The sequence below is a fragment of the Phyllobates terribilis genome, unplaced genomic scaffold (genome assembly GCF_046119375.1).
Source record: "Phyllobates terribilis strain yellow unplaced genomic scaffold, ASM4611937v1 Scaffold_2__4_contigs__length_985480577, whole genome shotgun sequence".
Classification (NCBI taxonomy): Eukaryota; Metazoa; Chordata; class Amphibia; order Anura; family Dendrobatidae; genus Phyllobates; species Phyllobates terribilis.
Genome location: NW_027362762.1, coordinates 467,788,883 through 467,808,393, shown reverse-complemented (window position 1 = coordinate 467,808,393; position 19,511 = coordinate 467,788,883). Strand labels below are relative to the sequence as shown.

The 19,511-nt window shown below is 42.4% G+C and overlaps 1 protein-coding gene across 2 annotated transcripts in view; it reads left to right on the top strand.

The window, feature by feature from the left end:
• CSMD2 (CUB and Sushi multiple domains 2) overlaps positions 1 to 19,511 on the top strand; it is a 1,528,443-nt gene that overhangs the window by 1,474,715 nt on the left and 34,217 nt on the right. For both annotated transcript variants that reach the window (XM_073665735.1, XM_073665736.1), the window contains 4 exons: positions 9,404 to 9,577; positions 10,587 to 10,760; positions 11,782 to 11,970; positions 12,098 to 12,271. In XM_073665735.1, the coding sequence (XP_073521836.1) occupies positions 9,404 to 9,577; positions 10,587 to 10,760; positions 11,782 to 11,970; positions 12,098 to 12,271 (711 nt within the window). The remainder of the gene's footprint in view (positions 1 to 9,403; positions 9,578 to 10,586; positions 10,761 to 11,781; positions 11,971 to 12,097; positions 12,272 to 19,511) is intronic.

Here is a 19,511-nt window from a genome sequence, read left to right as displayed (position 1 = left end):
ATCACACCCGTCGTCCTCAGAGCCAACCTGTTCCTGCCCTGACAAAAAACTAAAGTTGTCGCTCCAATCAGGTATTTGAGTCTTATCATCGTCTTCCTCATTGTCTCCACCAACAGGAGTTACAGTTTGGGAATGAGGGTCTACATTATGGTCAGAACCTTCTGCGTCTGGTCCTGGATCCGACTCATAAAGATTCTGGGCATCAGTGCAGATCATTTCCTCGTCTGGATTCACAGAAGCGCTGGAGTCGACCTCTGATTCCCAGGCTATAGTATGAGTAAACAGCTCTGCAGACTCAACCATCTGTTCTACCTCATACTCAGACGGGCAGCTGGAGATTTGGGAGCTGTGAGGAAGCAAGTGCGATTTGGGTGACACCTTTGAGGACTGGAGTATTTGTGATGTTGAAGTTGATGTGGAGGAGAGCCCACTTAAAGGAGCACTTGATATCCGTTGAAGCACCTGCTGTTTTTGTGCCTCATCTGGAATTTGTAGCGATTGGCGTGGCCGTAAGAAAGGGATCTTATCACATTGTCCGCTAAAAGAAGTAGACATTTTAGTTTGGCTGGAAGATGGTCTTTCTTCTGCACCTACCCCACGGACACAACCTTTTTTCCCCTTCCCAACACGCCTATTCCCCTTTCCACCAGCAGCAGGCCTTTTTCCACTCATTTTGGTGGTTAACTAATTCACAACTCTGGAGTTGTTTGCACAAAAAAACAATGGATGGTAACCGAGCAGAGCTGAGTGGCCAAACTGTGGTATTAGGCCAAAACTATTGGCTGGGTTAGATGCAGAAAAAAATTATTTTTAATTTGCAACCTGATGGAGGTCAGTATAGATGGACTAATAGACCAAGTCCCACACACCGCTAGAAGCCCAAATATTTTTTCAGAGCTAGATGCAGAAAATTTTTTTATTCAATTTGCAACCTGATGGAGGTCAGTATAGATGGACTAATTGACCAAGTCCCACACACTGCTAGAAGCCCAAATATTTTTTCAGAGCTAGATGCAGAAAAAAATTATTTTTAATTTGCAACCTGATGGAGGTCAGTATAGATGGACTAATAGACCAAGTCCCACACACTGCTAGAAGCCCAAATATTTTTTCAGAGCTAGATGCAGAAAAAAATTATTTTTAATTTGCAACCTGATGGAGGTCAGTATAGATGGACTAATAGACCAAGTCCCACACACTGCTAGAAGCCCAAATATTTTTTCAGAGCTAGATGCAGAAAAAAATTATTTTTAATTTGCAACCTGATGGAGGTCAGTATAGATGGACTAATAGACCAAGTCCCACACACCGCTAGAAGCCCAAATATTTTTTCAGAGCTAGATGCAGAAAAAAATTATATTCAATTTGCAACCTGCTGGACGTCAGTATAGAAGGACTAATAGAACAAGTCCCACACACTGCTAGAAGCCCAAATATTTTTTCAGAGCTAAATGAAGAAAAAAATTATTTTTAATTTGCAACCTGATGGAGGTCAGTATAGATGGAATAATAGACCAAGTCCCACACACTGCTAGAAGCCCAAATATTTTTTCAGAGCTAGATGCAGAAAAAAATTATTTTTAATTTGCAACCTGATGGAGGTCAGTATAGATGGACTAATAGACCAAGTCCCACACACCGCTAGAAGCCCAAATATTTTTTCAGAGCTAGATGCAGAAAATTTTTTTATTCAATTTGCAACCTGATGGAGGTCAGTATAGATGGACTAATAGACCAAGTCCCACACACTGCTAGAAGCCCAAATATTTTTTCAGAGCTAGATAAAGAAAAAAAATATTTTTAATTTGCAACCTGATGGAGGTCAGTATAGATGTAATAATAGACCAAGTCCCACACACTGCTAGAAGCCCAAATATTTTTTCAGAGCTAGATGCAGAAAAAAATTATTTTTAATTTGCAACCTGATGGAGGTCAGTATAGATGGACTAATAGACCAAGTCCCACACACCGCTAGAAGCCCAAATATTTTTTCAGAGCTAGATGCAGAAAAAAATTATATTCAATTTGCAACCTGCTGGACGTCAGTATAGAAGGACTAATAGAACAAGTCCCACACACTGCTAGAAGCCCAAATATTTTTTCAGAGCTAAATGAAGAAAAAAATTATTTTTAATTTGCAACCTGATGGAGGTCAGTATAGATGGACTAATAGACCAAGTCCCACACACTGCTAGAAGCCCAAATATTTTTTCAGAGCTAGATGCAGAAAAAAATTATTTTTAATTTGCAACCTGATGGAGGTCAGTATAGATGGACTAATAGACCAAGTCCCACACACTGCTAGAAGCCCAAATATTTTTTCAGAGCTAGATGCAGAAAATTTTTTTATTCAATTTGCAACCTGATGGAGGTCAGTATAGATGGACTAATAGACCAAGTCCCACACACTGCTAGAAGCCCAAATATTTTTTCAGAGCTAGATGCAGAAAAAAATTATTTTTAATTTGCAACCTGATGGAGGTCAGTATAGATGGACTAATAGACCAAGTCCCACACACTGCTAGAAGCCCAAATATTTTTTCAGAGCTAGATGCAGAAAAAAATTATTTTTAATTTGCAACCTGATGGAGGTCAGTATAGATGGACTAATAGAACAAGTCCCACACGCTGCTAGAAGCCCAAATATTTTTTCAGAGATAAATGAAGAAAAAAATTATTTTTAATTTGCAACCTGATGGAGGTCAGTATAGATGGACTAATAGACCAAGTCCCACACACTGCTAGAAGCCCAAATATTTTTTCAGAGCTAGATGCAGAAAAAAATTATTTTTAATTTGCAACCTGATGGAGGTCAGTATAGATGGACTAATAGACCAAGTCCCACACACTGCTAGAAGCCCAAATATTTTTTCAGAGCTAGATGCAGAAAAAAATTATTTTTAATTTGCAACCTGATGGAGGTCAGTATAGATGGACTAATAGACCAAGTCCCACACACCGCTAGAAGCCCAAATATTTTTTCAGAGCTAGATGCAGAAAAAAATTATATTCAATTTGCAACCTGCTGGACGTCAGTATAGAAGGACTAATAGAACAAGTCCCACACACTGCTAGAAGCCCAAATATTTTTTCAGAGCTAAATGAAGAAAAAAATTATTTTTAATTTGCAACCTGATGGAGGTCAGTATAGATGGACTAATAGACCAAGTCCCACACACTGCTAGAAGCCCAAATATTTTTTCAGAGCTAGATGCAGAAAAAAATTATTTTTAATTTGCAACCTTCAGTATAGATGGACTAATAGACCAAGTCCCACACACCGCTAGAAGCCCAAATATTTTTTCAGAGCTAGATGCAGAATAATTTTTTATTCAATTTGCAACCTGATGGAGGTCAGTATAGATGGACTAATAGACCAAGTCCCACACACTGCTAGAAGCCCAAATATTTTTTCAGAGCTAGATGCAGAAAAAAAATATTTTTAATTTGCAACCTGATGGAGGTCAGTATAGATGTAATAATAGACCAAGTCCCACACACTGCTAGAAGCCCAAATATTTTTTCAGAGCTAGATGCAGAAAAAAATTATTTTTAATTTGCAACCTGATGGAGGTCAGTATAGATGGACTAATAGACTAAGTCCCACACACCGCTAGAAGCCCAAATATTTTTTCAGAGCTAGATGCAGAAAAAAATTATATTCAATTTGCAACCTGCTGGACGTCAGTATAGAAGGACTAATAGAACAAGTCCCACACACTGCTAGAAGCCCAAATATTTTTTCAGAGCTAAATGAAGAAAAAAATTATTTTTAATTTGCAACCTGATGGAGGTCAGTATAGATGGACTAATAGACCAAGTCCCACACACTGCTAGAAGCCCAAATATTTTTTCAGAGCTAGATGCAGAAAAAAATTATTTTTAATTTGCAACCTGATGGAGGTCAGTATAGATGGACTAATAGACCAAGTCCCACACACTGCTAGAAGCCCAAATATTTTTTCAGAGCTAGATGCAGAAAATTTTTTTATTCAATTTGCAACCTGATGGAGGTCAGTATAGATGGACTAATAGACCAAGTCCCACACACTGCTAGAAGCCCAAATATTTTTTCAGAGCTAGATGCAGAAAAAAATTATTTTTAATTTGCAACCTGATGGAGGTCAGTATAGATGGACTAATAGACCAAGTCCCACACACTGCTAGAAGCCCAAATATTTTTTCAGAGCTAGATGCAGAAAAAAATTATTTTTAATTTGCAACCTGATGGAGGTCAGTATAGATGGACTAATAGAACAAGTCCCACACGCTGCTAGAAGCCCAAATATTTTTTCAGAGATAAATGAAGAAAAAAATTATTTTTAATTTGCAACCTGATGGAGGTCAGTATAGATGGACTAATAGACCAAGTCCCACACACTGCTAGAAGCCCAAATATTTTTTCAGAGCTAGATGCAGAAAAAAATTATTTTTAATTTGCAACCTGATGGAGGTCAGTATAGATGGACTAATAGACCAAGTCCCACACACCGCTAGAAGCCCAAATATTTTTTCAGAGCTAGATGCAGAAAAAAATTATATTCAGTTTGCAAGCTGATGGAGGTCAGTATAGATGGACTAATAGAATGATGCTATGCCCAAAAGATTTTACTTCACTAGGTGCAGTAAAAAATTGGTATTCTATACACAGGTGGTATATCTTGCAACACAGATAGGCTACTCCACTGACTAACACACTCTGCAATAGGCCAAAAAGGATTAGCTTTGCTAGATTCAGCCAAATGCTGTGAAAAAAACTTGCACAGCACTGGCACAGACCTGCCTGGCAAAAACTGATAGGAACTGATGTAACCTAGTCCTGAAAAGGACTCCAATTACAATTAGTCTTTACTCCCACAATCTATCTATTTAAGAGCACAGACCTGCCTGATAAAAGTCGTAGGAAATGCTGTAACCTAGTCCTTAAAAGGACTGCAATCACAACTATTCCCTACTCCCAAGCTATCTGTATATTTGTGCGAAAATTGGCTTGAAATTAACAAGGTATAGCGCACACAGCAACAGCGGTGCCGTCTAACACGCAGCTGCAGCAGTGAGAAAATGGTGGCGACGGGGAAAATGGCTTGGTCTTATAGGGCAAGGACATGTGACATACACTGCCAATCACACATGCCCTTGCTTGTGTGAAAAAAAGCACTTCGCTCCGTGTGTGCGCTGCTGATAGGCTGACAGATTGCACCTCCCCACTGCAAATGCGGGAAAGAGAAAAAAAAATGGAGATCTTCATTGTTCCTGCAGAGATCCATCCCCTGCCCCTCCCCCCGCCCCGCTGTACACTCAAACTGCGTATTAACATTAATTTTCATCATTACTGAGAAAAAATCCAGTTATGATTTTGGTGCACGAACAGTTATCGAACATAACCTCGAACAGCCGAATTTTTCTCAAATTGTTCGTGTTCGCCGAACGGCTCGAACACCGCCCAAAACAGCTCGAATTTGAGATTGGCGAACAGTTCGAGTAGAACAACGCTCATCTCTACTGATAAGTAAAGGTCATATACACATTTTACCTGTTAAGTAAAGGTCATATACACATTTTACCTATTAAGTGAAGGTCATATACACATTTTACCTGTTACGTAAAGGTCATATACACATTTTACCTATTAAGTAAAGGTCATATACACATTTTACCTATTAAGTAAAGGTCATATACACATTTTACCTGTTAAGTAAAGGTCATATACACCCTTTAACTGATAAGTAAAGGTCATATAAACATTTTACCTGTTAAGTAAAGGTCATATACACATTTTACCTGTTAAGTAAAGGTCATATACACATTTTACCTGTTAAGTAAAGGTCATATACTCATTTTACCTGTTAAGTAAAGGTCATATACACATTTTACCTGTTAAGTAAAGGTCATATACACACTTTAACTGATAAGTAAAGGTCATATACACATTTTACCTGTTAAGTAAAGGTCATATACACATTTTACCTATTAAGTAAAGGTCATATACACATTTTACCTGTTAAGTAAAGGTCATATACACATTTTACCTATTAAGTAAAGGTCATATACACATTTTACCTGTTAAGTAAAGGTCATATACACATTTTACCTGTTAAGTAAAGGTCATATACACACTTTAACTGATAAGTAAAGGTCATATTCCTTTTATCAGTCATATACACATTTAATCTCAATTTATCTGTTAAGTAAAGGTCATATACACATTTTACCTGTTAAGTAAAGGTCATATACACATTTTACCTGATAAGTAAAGGTCATATACACATTTTACCTGTTAAGTAAAGGTCATATACACATTTTACCTATTAAGTAAAGGTCATATACACATTTTACCTATTAAGTAAAGGTCATATACACATTTTACCTATTAAGTAAAGGTCATATACACATTTTACCTGTTAAGTAAAGGTCATATACACACTTTAACTGATAAGTAAAGGTCATATACCTTTTATCAGTCATATACACATTTAATCTCATTTTATCTGTTAAGTAAAGGTCATATACACATTTTACCTGATAAGTAAAGGTCATATACACATTTTACCTGATAAGTAAAGGTCATATACACATTTTACCTATTAAGTAAAGGTCATATACACATTTTTCCTGATAAGTAAAGGTCATATACACATTTTACCTATTAAGTAAAGGTCATATACACATTTTACCTGATAAGTAAAGGTCATATACACATTTTACCTGATAAGTAAAGGTCACATACACATTTTACCTGATAAGTAAAGGTCATATACACATTTTACCTGATAAGTAAAGGTCATATACACATTTTACCTGATAAGTAAAGGTCATATACACATTTTACCTGTTAAGTAAAGGTCATATACACATTTTACCTGATAATTAAAGGTCATATACACATTTTACCTGTTAAGTAAAGGTCATATACACATTTTACCTGTTAAGTAAAGGTCATATACACATTTTATCTATTAAGTAAAGGTCATATACACATTTTACCTATTAAGTAAAGGTCATATACACATTTTACCTGTTAAGTAAAGGTCATATACACACTTTAACTGATAAGTAAAGGTCATATACACATTTTACCTGTTAAGTAAAGGTCATATACACATTTTACCTATTAAGTGAAGGTCATATACACATTTTACCTGTTACGTAAAGGTCATATACACATTTTACCTATTAAGTAAAGGTCATATACACATTTTACCTGTTAAGTAAAGGTCATATACACCCTTTAACTGATAAGTAAAGGTCATATAAACATTTTACCTGTTAAGTAAAGGTCATATACACATTTTACCTGTTAAGTAAAGGTCATATACATATTTTACCTGTTAAGTAAAGGTCATATACACATTTTACCTGTTAAGTAAAGGTCATTTACACATTTTACCTGTTAAGTAAAGGTCATATACACACTTTAACTGATAAGTAAAGGTCATATACACATTTTACCTGTTAAGTAAAGGTCATATACACATTTTACCTGTTAAGTAAAGGTCATATACACATTTTACCTGTTAAGTAAAGGTCATATACACACTTTAACTGATAAGTAAAGGTCATATACACATTTTACCTGTTAAGTAAAGGTCATATACACATTTTACCTGTTAAGTAAAGGTCATATACACATTTTACCTATTAAGTAAAGGTCATATACACATTTTACTTGTTAAGTAAAGGTCATATACACCCTTTAACTGATAAGTAAAGGTCATATAAACATTTTACCTGTTAAGTAAAGGTCATATACACATTTTACCTGTTAAGTAAAGGTCATATACACATTTTACCTGTTAAGTAAAGGTCATATACACATTTTACCTGTTAAGTAAAGGTCATATACACATTTTACCTGTTAAGTAAAGGTCATATACACACTTTAACTGATAAGTAAAGGTCATATACACATTTTACCTGTTAAGTAAAGGTCATATACACATTTTACCTGTTAAGTAAAGGTCATATACACATTTTAACTGATAAGTAAAGGTCATATACACATTTTACCTGTTAAGTAAAGGTCATATACACATTTTACCTGATAAGTAAAGGTCATATACACATTTTACCTGTTAAGTAAAGGTCATATACACATTTTACCTGATAAGTAAAGGTCATATACACATTTTACCTGTTAAGTAAAGGTCATATACACATTTTACCTGTTAAGTAAAGGTCATATACACATTTTACCTGATAAGTAAAGGTCATATACACACTTTAACTGATAAGTAAAGGTCATATACACATTTTACCTGTTAAGTAAAGGTCATATACACATTTTACCTGATAAGTAAAGGTCATATACACATTTTACCTGTTAAGTAAAGGTCATATACACATTTTACCTGTTAATTAAAGGTCATATGCACATTTTACCTGATAAGTAAAGGTCATATACACACTTTAACTGATAAGTAAAGGTCATATACCTTTTATCAGTCATATACACATTTAGTCTCATTTTATCTGTTAAGTAAAGGTCATATACTCCTTTTACCGGTTATGTAAAAATCATATACATATTTCACCTGTCAAATATAGGTCATATGTCCCTTTTAGCTGTTAACTAAAGATCATATACATCTTTTATCTGTTAAATAAATGTCAAATACAGCTTTTACCTGTTAAAAAGGCTATATAAACCCTTTGCTTGCTATGTAAAAGTCATATACACGTTTTACCTGTTAAACCAAGGTTATATACACTTTCTATCTGTTATGTTAAGGTCACACTGTATTCACCTTTTACCTTTTATGTAAAGGTCATCTCTACCTTTTATTTTGTATGCTTAATTTTGCAATTACTCACTTTATAGCTAATATTCAAGAAGGAAATGTATGTTTTAGCAAATGTTTGTATTCTCTAACAAATAATATTTTTGCATCATCATCCTTTCTAGTAAATCTTCTTTGTGCTATTCCCCTATTTTTTTCTTAATTCCTATATATAAATTTACAACTGAGAGTTACTATGTCTGACACTGTCAGCACTTGATAGGACAATGTCAGAGTGTGCAGGGACACACCCCCAACTGGTAACGCCCGGTTGTCAATTTAGTCATAAATTTCTAGCAGTGGATTTGCAGAATGTAGAATTATAAGAAAATATGTTTGAGCATTGTCATTTAATAAAGTATACAATTCTTTACTAAGATAGACATGAGAAATGACGCGTCCCCTTTAATTTAACGGGCAGTCCCACAATGTCGGCACCTTTCAATATGACTAACTGGGGCATATAGAATTCATAGAGCCTCCATCTATCACTCTGGTGTATCAAGCCCATCTATATTTCCTATGGATGTATCACCACCATTTAATACTATATTACCTTTCTAAATATTTCATGGCAATAATGTAATAATGCTCTGCATTGATTACTGATTGTTTCTTTTGCACAGCTGGTCACTGCGGGACCCCAGAACCTATAGTTAATGGCTTGATTAATGGGCAGAACTATAATTATCGAGACAGTGTTGTATACCAATGCAATGCAGGTTTCAGATTAATTGGAAAATCTGTCAGAATCTGTCAGCAGGACCATCGATGGTCAGAGAAGTCCCCCATCTGTGTCCGTAAGTACCGCATTGACAAGGCGATAAACTAAATCATTATCAAGGATCTCCAGAATATCAGTAGATGCCACTTACTCACTTGATGCACTACAATTATATGTGGCAATTCTACCATCCAAAATACTTTAATGTCTTTTATAACCATTTTAACATATTTAAAAAACACATAACCATAAGCTGCGATGTATCTGCAATGATCATGATCTGCGCAGGAGCACTGTCACCCAGGGGCTATGTCTGCTGCTACTAAGCAGAGGCAGAACACTTACAAATACTGCTAATAGTTAATCATTAAAGGGAATCTGTCACCAAGTTTTTGCTATGTAATCCGAGAGCAGCATGATGTAGGAGCTGCGACCCTGATTCCAGCGATGCATCCCTTACTGGACTGCGCGCTGTAGTTTTGATAAAATCCCTGTTTTATATGCTGCAGATCTACCAGTTCTCTGAATATTGAGCTCTGTATAACCCCACCCACACCACTGATTGACAGCTTTATGTGTACACTGTGCATAGGCAGAAAACTGATCTACATAGAATGAGACAACTAGTCCTGTAGTGATAATCTTCTTACTAATTAACACTGATTTTTATTAAAACTACAAAAATCAGCCCAATAAGTGACACATAGCTGGAATCAGAGTCTCTGCCCCTAAATCATGCTGCTCTCAGAATAAATAGAAAAAAAATGATGATAGATTCCCTTTAAGGAGTCCCCATAAAAAATTGTGACTGTGAAGCACTTCTCTTTAGCTACAGGTACAGTATAAAGCAAAAAGTTGAAATTAAGCAGGAGAATCCAGAATGCGTATAGGTGAATTGGAATTAATCTTGCACTTTTCTGCTACTGTGTCTACATATATGTGTTAAATTATATATTGATATCATGTGTAAGCAAATAAAATACCTGATATCTTTATGATAATAATAATAATATCAACTATATAAGATGTAAAAAGAATAGTTATGTGGTTATTGAAGATTTTCATTTCACTACTGCCCATTGCAGCAATAACATGTGGACATCCTGGTAATCCTGGAAATGGAATAACTCAGGGATCCCAATTCAACCTGAATGACATAGTGAAGTTTGGATGCAACCCTGGATATGTCTTAGAGGGGGTTACACAAGCTCAGTGCCAAGCCAATGGACAATGGAGTCATGCCCTGCCAACATGCAGAAGTAAGTAGTGTAGTGTACAACTTTGCTTAGCTTACTGACTTTGTGTCCCCATCCTAAATTATTCCTAGGGCTTATGAAAAATTCAATATTTAAACTTAAAATATTTTTCATCCCTTAATTTTGTAATAAAAAGCAACAGGTTGTAAAAATGAAAAAAAAAAACATAAAAAAGCTAGCAAACTCGCCTTACTGATCACTGTCGCTCCTCTTGTAAAACTTCCTGTATTCCATGCCAGTCTCCATGGTTCCTTCCCTGACTGTGATGGACATGTGACCACTTTCAGACAATCACTGACACAGCGGTAATCAATGCATCACCAGAGATTGGCTACAGCGGTCACTTGTCCATACGACCAGAACAAGAGGAACTTCTTCTCTTCTCAAGGGACCTAAGAGCATTAGAAGAGGAGTATGATTTTTTTTAGTCTTTTGAGAGCCTGCTGCTTGATGTAAACAAAAATCAGGGGTGGAAAACCATGTAAAAAGCATGTAAAGTGGGGATGCTTTATAATTATTAATAAAGACTTCATTACTGAAGTAGATCCAAGTTATGTTTTTCTTCTGTAGTCAGTTTTTATCTATCTATCTATCTATCTATCTATCTATCTATCTATCTATCCAATATCTATCTATCTATCTATCTATCCATATACTATCTATCTATCTATCTATCCAATATCTATCTATCTATCTATCTATCTATCTATCTATCTATCTATCTATCTATCTACTGTATCTATCTATCTATCTATTTATCTATATATCTATCTATCTATCTATCCAATATCTGTCTATCTATCTATCTATCCCATATCTATCTATCTATTTTTCTCATATCTATCTATCTATCTATCTATCTATCTATCTATCTATCCCATATCTATCTCATATCTATCTAGCTATCAATCATCTATCTACCTATCTCATATCTATCTATCTAATTTTTATCTACAGTATCTCTCTATTCCATATCTATCAACTTCTGTTTTCTTTTCCTGTGAATTTTCTTTCCTTCCGCCAGTCTTAAACTGTACAGATCCTGGACATGTTGAGAATGGCCTCAGACGGGTTCTACAGAAAGGTCCCGATCGGTTCAGCTTTGGTACATCCGTCTCCTTTGAGTGCAGCCATGGTTACTATTTAATGGGAACACATGTTCTTTCCTGCCAGGGAGATGGCACTTGGGATCGAGATCTCCCCAGCTGCCATTGTAAGTAACCTTTTTAACTAAAAGTTAGATTTACCATGGATGTTTTTCATGGAATTTTTTTATTAGTTAACATTGTAGCCTCCACTTCAGGGACTAAACAGATATTGTATTTTTCCATGGTTTTCAGTGCTCTCTTGTGGTTCCCCTGGTCTTCCACCCAATGCCCAGGTTTCAGGAAGAAGATACACAGTGGGTTCTGCAGTCCAGTACAGCTGCCTTGGCAAACGAACCCTTATTGGGAATGCCACCCGCATTTGCCAGCTGGATGGGCGCTGGAGTAGCTTCCTACCTCACTGCTCAGGTAAGCTGATTTTCCTGTTTGTTGGTATGTCCACAGTTTAGGGTCCCTATAACAACAGTATAAAAAGATATGCAACAATCCTAGAAACATAGGCTCCTGTTAACTATTCTGGCGGCAGTTTTACTTACTTTTTTGTTTAATCTATTGAGACAAATTCATTATTGATTTGAATCTTTTATAAAGCGTGCCCAGCTGTGAAACATTTGGCTAAACTGCTTAAACATTAGTTGCTTTTCTGTTAGACAATATTAGTAAATGTGAGCTATAGAGTCCATGCCTTGTGTTTACTTCCAAGGAATGATAATGCTATGTTATATCTGGTTATGGTTCTACTGAGTTAAAAAAGCTGCCAACAACCTGCACATGTGTGGTGATCAGCACTAGTGTTGAGCGAGCACTAAAATGCTCGGGTGCTCGAAGCTCGGGCCGAGCTCACCGTGATACTCAGGTGCTTGACCCGAGCAACGAGCCCAAAGTTAGTCTATGGGAGACCCGAGCATTTTTGCGGCGGCACCCCTGGCAGTCTGTAGAAAGCCTAACAAGTGCCCAAAACGATAGTGACAGTTCTCAAATGCCATGGGGATCGCCCCAGGAAACATTTCTGACCCCCAGGTCACTGCTGTCAACAACGTGGTCAGAGGTATAAAGCCACTTTTACGGGCTCACAATAAAACGTTCAAAAACGAAACAGAAACTGCTTTCCTGTGAAATATGTTAAGGAACATCCTTTCCAGGGTAAAGACTTGTGTATAAGGTAAAATAAATAACCAAAAACAAAAATACTCCTCCACACCTTGGGCTATGTTCACAAGTAGCATTTTTTATGCGTTTTTGCACTTTTGTATTGCTTTCAACCGTGACAAATGCATTCACCGGGAAATGTCATTTTAACATTTTACAACCTTATCTGGCCATGTGCTGTGTGACACATGTGTGGCACCCCAGGGGTCTGGTTTTCCACAGTAATGTAATGTTATGTCTGAGAGCAGGTGGGAGGTCCTTTGGTCAGGGATCCTGTGCATGCCACACCTCCTGCCCAGTCTTGGGAGGGGAAGAACTTCCCCTGTATAAACCCGGGGCTGAGGCAGGGTGAGTCAGACAAGGAGAGTGGAGACAAGAAGCAGCATAGGAAACAGCAGAGTTACAAGGAGTCAGGGGCTGGCAGCTGCAGAGCTCGCCCTGACTAAGAAGATTCTTTACCGGACCCGGAGTCCGAGGCTGTGGGGACTAACTCCTACCCAGCAGCAGAATCCGTCAGGCAGGGGATTTCAGGTCCTCTGGCCCAGAAGCCCGAAGGCACGGTCACACGCGTGGGACCAGCACCGCCATCGTGGAGCGGAAGCCATTAGAAGGCCCCGAGTCACTGGCCATACGGGTGAGCACCACACGGTACACTCAGGGACGTGGGCTACTTACATCCGCTTCTAGCAAGGTAGCCAGAAGAGTACAGTCAGTTTGGGAGGCCTACAACTACGCCTGGCCAGGGGAGATCCCATCTGCTCAAAGACTGACCAGGCCCCGTTTGCTAGCAAGTACTCCGGGAGGGTCTGTCGTTGTTACCAGTAAAGACCCTGAACTACACCGTACCGTCTCTGAGTGGTTCCTGCTACCCCCATCATCCACGTCGGCTGCCCTGAGGCCATACCCCTCCCGTTGGGGGTTATACTATCACGCTGCACAATCCTACCACCGGCCTCAGCGGTCTGCCCTGCAGCAGCAGCTTCCTGGCTGCACTCAACGGGTGGCGTAGTCATCAACTATTTACTACTAATAGACTGCCGTCTAGTTTGACTCCCTGGGCACGGACCGGGTCACCGCCACGAGACTACAACCCTCCACTGATCCGGCTCCGGGTAGGCTCCCGCGTGCGCAACGCAGCGCGACACAGGCCCAGGGGCGCGTCAACTTTGGCGTAGTCGGCAGGATTTCGTGCCCGCAACCACCGGGTACTGCGTGCCTGAAAAGCAAAGACTGTTCAAACTTACCAGTGGTGAAGGTTTCCCGCCATCCGGCGCCATCTTCTACCTTCTTCCCGCCATCCGCGAAGTTTTCCCGCCATCCGGCGCCATCTTCGACCTTCTTCCCGCCATCCGTGGAGTTTTCCCGCCATTGGACGCCATCTTGAGGACGCCGCGCGGGAAGAAGAGGGGCGTGGACTCCGAAAGCGCGCGAGAACTGAAGCCCCGCCTCACGTCCGGACGTTGCGTAAGGTCCTGGAAGGAGCCCAGCAGACGCCAACGTCACAGGAGCGCGACGGAAGGTCCTCAACCCTGATGATCCACTGCGGAGCCGCGGCCTACGGAAGAGGATCATCGCAAGGTAGGCCACGGTCCACTAGGGGGGAGGAAGATGTCGGATACGGAGGAGAGCTTCACTGCCTCAACCCCCGCCAGCGCTACCGCTGCTGCAGTTATGCCCTTCACCATGCCCTATATCCCGGGAGCAGCTTGGCTACCCCAGTACTCAGGGGAGTCACATACCCTGCATGACTTTAGAGAAAAGCTGGATAGCCTCTTCCAGGTGTACCCCCTCACAGAAGAGCAAAAAGTGAGCATCCTGGTGGCCCAACTAACCGGGGCAGCCAAAAGGGAAGTAAAATCCTGGCCACCTGGGAGGAAGACTGTCGCAGGGATACTAACCCGGCTGAAGGACACCTTTGATACCCGCACCTCAGCCGAGATTAAGCTTAGATTCTACGGGTGCAAGCAGCGAGCGCATGAGAGTATAAGGGACTATGCACTAAACCTACAAGAGGCCCTGAGGGCCATAAAGCAGACCGACCCTGATGGGGTGGGAAACGAGGACAGGCTATTGACTGAACAATTTATAGAGGGTTTATATTGCAATGCCCACCGAACCCAGTTGCGGGCAATGGCCTTACAGGATCCCCATCTGGACTTTGCACAGTTCAAGGATAGAGCTATCCGGGTGCTCCGAGAACCAGCACCGGGTGGCGTTGTTACCCACAGGCGCCCAGCTATCACTTACCACCAGGAGGCGGCGCCCTTGTCGGCAGGGCCTGTGGGAGCTGATGCGCAGGCTTTGGACAATGACCCGGCTCCAGACCTACACCATCAGGTCCAAGAGCTAGCTAAGAGCGTTGCTGCGCTAACCCGAACTGTGCAGTCTTTACAGGTTTCCACCCCAGGGAAGATCCAGCTGGCATCCGGACCGGAGGACATCCCGTGGCGTCGACCAAGGAGGACCCCACCGGCCAGAGGAAGACCCAGTGACCGATACAGCGAGGACGGACGACCCATCTGCCGCCGCTGCAATCAACCCGGACATATGGAAAGGTACTGTTCTTTAAACGGGCACAACCTGGGGTAGAGGGCCAACCCCCAGGAAAAAGATCACCAGGCCCATCGAACTGGCGCGACAGATATGTGGGAGGACGTCCAGTCTTGCCTGTGGTACTGGATGGCATTCCCATGAGTGCCCTACTGGATACCGGGTCACAGGTCACCACCATCCCGTACGTGCTCTTCAAGCAGTACTGGAATGACTCGGATATTACCCGCTACCCTGACGACGACTTGAGTATCATCGCCAGCAATGGCCAGCCCGTGCCACAGATCGGATTTAAAGAGGTGACCCTCAAAATCGGTAGAGTCGAACTGGCCGCACAGGGACTGATCATTGTAGATATTGATAAACATGAGAGTCACCCAAAAATAACTCTAGGAACTAACGTAATTGAAAATTGTCTTGCAGAGGTGATTTTCCTTTTACAGCAGGTTGCCAAGAACGCCAGCTCCGGAGAGCAGCGGGTGCTCCAGAAAGAGATCCGGGCACTGATGCAACGGCAACAAGTGGAACTCTCCGGCGGTGAGATTGGTAGCGTAAGAATGTGTGACCCTTTTCCTATTGCCATGCCCCCAAAAAGTGAAATGATGATTTGGTGCCGGGCAGCTATTGGTCTGAGAGGTAGAGATTACCAGGCAATGGTAGAACCAGTTTACTCAGACAGTAGGCCCACCATTTTGACAGCACGGGGGGTGGTCAATGTACGCCACGGGAGGGTGCCCATTCGCATAATAAATATCGGGGAGAGGGAAGTGTACCTGCCCCGGTATGCCACGCTAGCCAAATTATATACCACTAATCAAAATTCTATACAATCTGTGGAACCCTTGCCTCCATCTCACCCGGAGGAAGGTAACGGCTCTAAGAAAGACATGGAGGACTGGTGTCAGCAACTACATTTGGGTACTGATTCCACTCCCTCACATCAGAAACAAGGAGTCTATCGGGTGGTTCAAGAGTATGAGAGAGTGTTTAGTAAACACCCGTTAGACTTCGGGCGAGTCAAGGGGGTAGAACACCGCATCCCCACGGGAGATCATCCTCCCATAAAAGAGAGGTATCGACCCGTACCCCCTGCACATTACCAACACGCCAAGGGGATGCTTAGAGACATGAAGGAGGCTGGGGTAATCCGGGATAGCTGTAGCCCCTGGGCAGCCCCACTAGTTTTAGTCAAAAAGAAAGACAACACCATGAGGATGTGTGTAGATTACCGGAAAATCAACCGTATCACACACAAGGATGCGTACCCCTTACCAAGGATAGAGGAGTCATTGGCTGCTTTAAGATCTGCTAACTTCTTCTCTACCTTGGATCTCACTAGCGGGTACTGGCAGGTTCCTGTAGCAGAGGCAGACCGGGAGAAGACCGCATTCACCACCCCGATGGGACTTAGCGAGTTCACCTGCATGCCGTTCGGACTCTGCAACGCCCCAGGAACCTTCCAACGATTAATGGAGTGCTGTCTGGGCCACAGAAACTTCGAGACGGTCCTGTTGTACCTGGACGATGTCATCGTATACTCCAAAACTTATGAGGACCACCTGAAACACCTGGCGGAGGTGTTCGAAGCTCTGGCGAGTTACGGCCTAAAGGTGAAACCCTCCAAGTGTCACCTCCTGAAACCAAAGGTGCAATACCTGGGACACGTGGTGAGCGCTGACGGAGTGGCTCCCGACCCCGATAAGATCACCGCAATTAAGGGATGGCCAAGCCCCTCCAGCGTAAAAGAAGTGCGGCAGTTCCTAGGGTTGGTAGGCTACTACCGAAGGTTTATTCCCGGTTTCACCAAAAAGGCAGCGCCTATGCAGGACCTCCTGATAGGCCAGTCCCGAAAGGCCAAGAACCAGAAGCCGCCCTTCAAATGGGAAGAGCTAGAAGAAGAGTCCTTCCGCCAGCTGAAGATGGCCCTCACGGGGGATGAAATCTTGGCGTACCCGGACTATAGCCAGCCCTTCATCCTCTACACCGACGCCAGTAACATCGGGCTAGGAGCCGTACTGTCCCAGATTCAGCAGGGGAGAGAACGAGTAATCTCCTATGCCAGCCGAAAACTGCGACCCACCGAAAGGAACCCCGAGAATTACAGCTCATTTAAGCTAGAGTTCCTGGCCGTGGTATGGGCAGTCACCGAGCGCTTTAGGCATTACCTCGCTTCTTCCCGGTTCACCGTATACACGGATAACAACCCGTTGACACACCTGGACACGGCAAGACTCGGTGCCCTGGAGCAGAGGTGGATGGCCCGTCTGTCCAACTACGAGTTCACAATCAAATACCGGGCAGGACGCTCCAATACTAACGCGGATGCCCTGTCCAGGATGCCCAACCTGCCGGACGAAGGAGAAGATCCGGAGGGACTGGAAGAAGTTGAACTCCCTGCGTTCCACCGTCATGGGACTATCCAGTATTCCCACCGGGTAAGGGGTAAGCAGGTTGCTACGTTGAACCCCTTACCCCACTACAACTGGGCGGAAACGCAAGACAGCGACCCTGCCGTCCGACTGGTGAAGGAGATGCTGACTCGGCCGGAGGCTCGCCTTGAACCAGACGCTCCGGAGGAAGCCAAACAACTATGGGCGGAGAAGAGTCGATTATTCCTTTACAAGGGGAAGTTGTGCCGCAGAATGGTCAACTCCCGGATGCATGAACTACTTTGGCAAGTAGTGGTGCCACGAAGAGACGCAGCCATGGTGATGGAGGCATACCACGACGGAGCTGGACACTTCGGGTGGAAAAAGCTGGAGTTCCTGCTGCGCGAGCGGTTCCACTGGGTAGGCATGAGGGGAACCATCGAGAAGTGGTGCAGAGACTGTGGCCCGTGCAATCTGAGAAGGAAGGACCGGGCCAGCCAGAAGACTCCCCTGCAGTCCATCGTCACCCGGCAACCGTTGGAACTGGTAGCCTTGGATCATGTAAAACTGACCCCAAGCAGAAGTGGCTACGTCTACGCGTTAACCATCGTGGATCATTACTCCCGGTTCTTGGTTGTCGTCCCCGTCAAGGACTTAACGGCTCAAACAGCAGCTAGAGCCTTCCAGCAGCACTTCTGCCGTCCACACGGGTACCCGGACCAAGTGCTGACGGACCAGGGACCTGCCTTTGAAGCGGAGGTCTTCCAGGAATTCTGCAATCTGTATGGCTGCCGGAAGATAAGGACGACACCCTACCATCCGCAAACTAATGGACTTTGTGAAAAAATGAACCAGGTGGTAATGGATCTTCTAAAAACATTGCCCCTGGAAGAACGCAGTCTGTGGCCTGAGAAGTTGCCCGATCTGGTGGACCTATACAACCACATCCCGGTAGGTTCCACCAACTGTACCCCGGCTTACCTAATGAGGGCGAGACCTGGTAAGTTACCTGTTGACCTGGAAATGGGAGTCCTGACACCTGAGGACACTTCACCAGAAACAGACTGGGACACAGAGAGGCAGCAGCAGTACCGGAGAGTACAAGAGAGCGTGGAGCGAAGTCTCTGTCAGGCTAGGGAAAGACAAGAGAAGACTTACAACCAGTATGCTCCCGCTGTTCCCCTGGTACCCGGAGAGCAGGTCTTGAAGAGGAAAAGACGGCTCCACAAGTTGGATGACCAGTGGGAGAAGGACCCGTACACCGTACTGCCCTCAAGCCACGAGAACCCGAAGGTCTGTACCATCAGTAAAGACGGAGGGGAAACCACAGCCATTGTATCCCGGGACCACCTGAAGAAGTGTCCCGAACAACTGAGGAACCCTGAAGAGGAACAAGAAGACCATCGACCCGTGGGAGAAAGGGAAGATATGGTTAGTACCGTGCTCGGGGACTTCCCTCGGTCTTGGACTCAAGTCAATGGTGCAGTTGTGGTACCCGTACTCACCTTCCTCCAACCATCATCCCAAGAACCTACGGAGCAACGGGTAGAGCTGGAAGAACAGCCGGTCCAGGAGGCAGA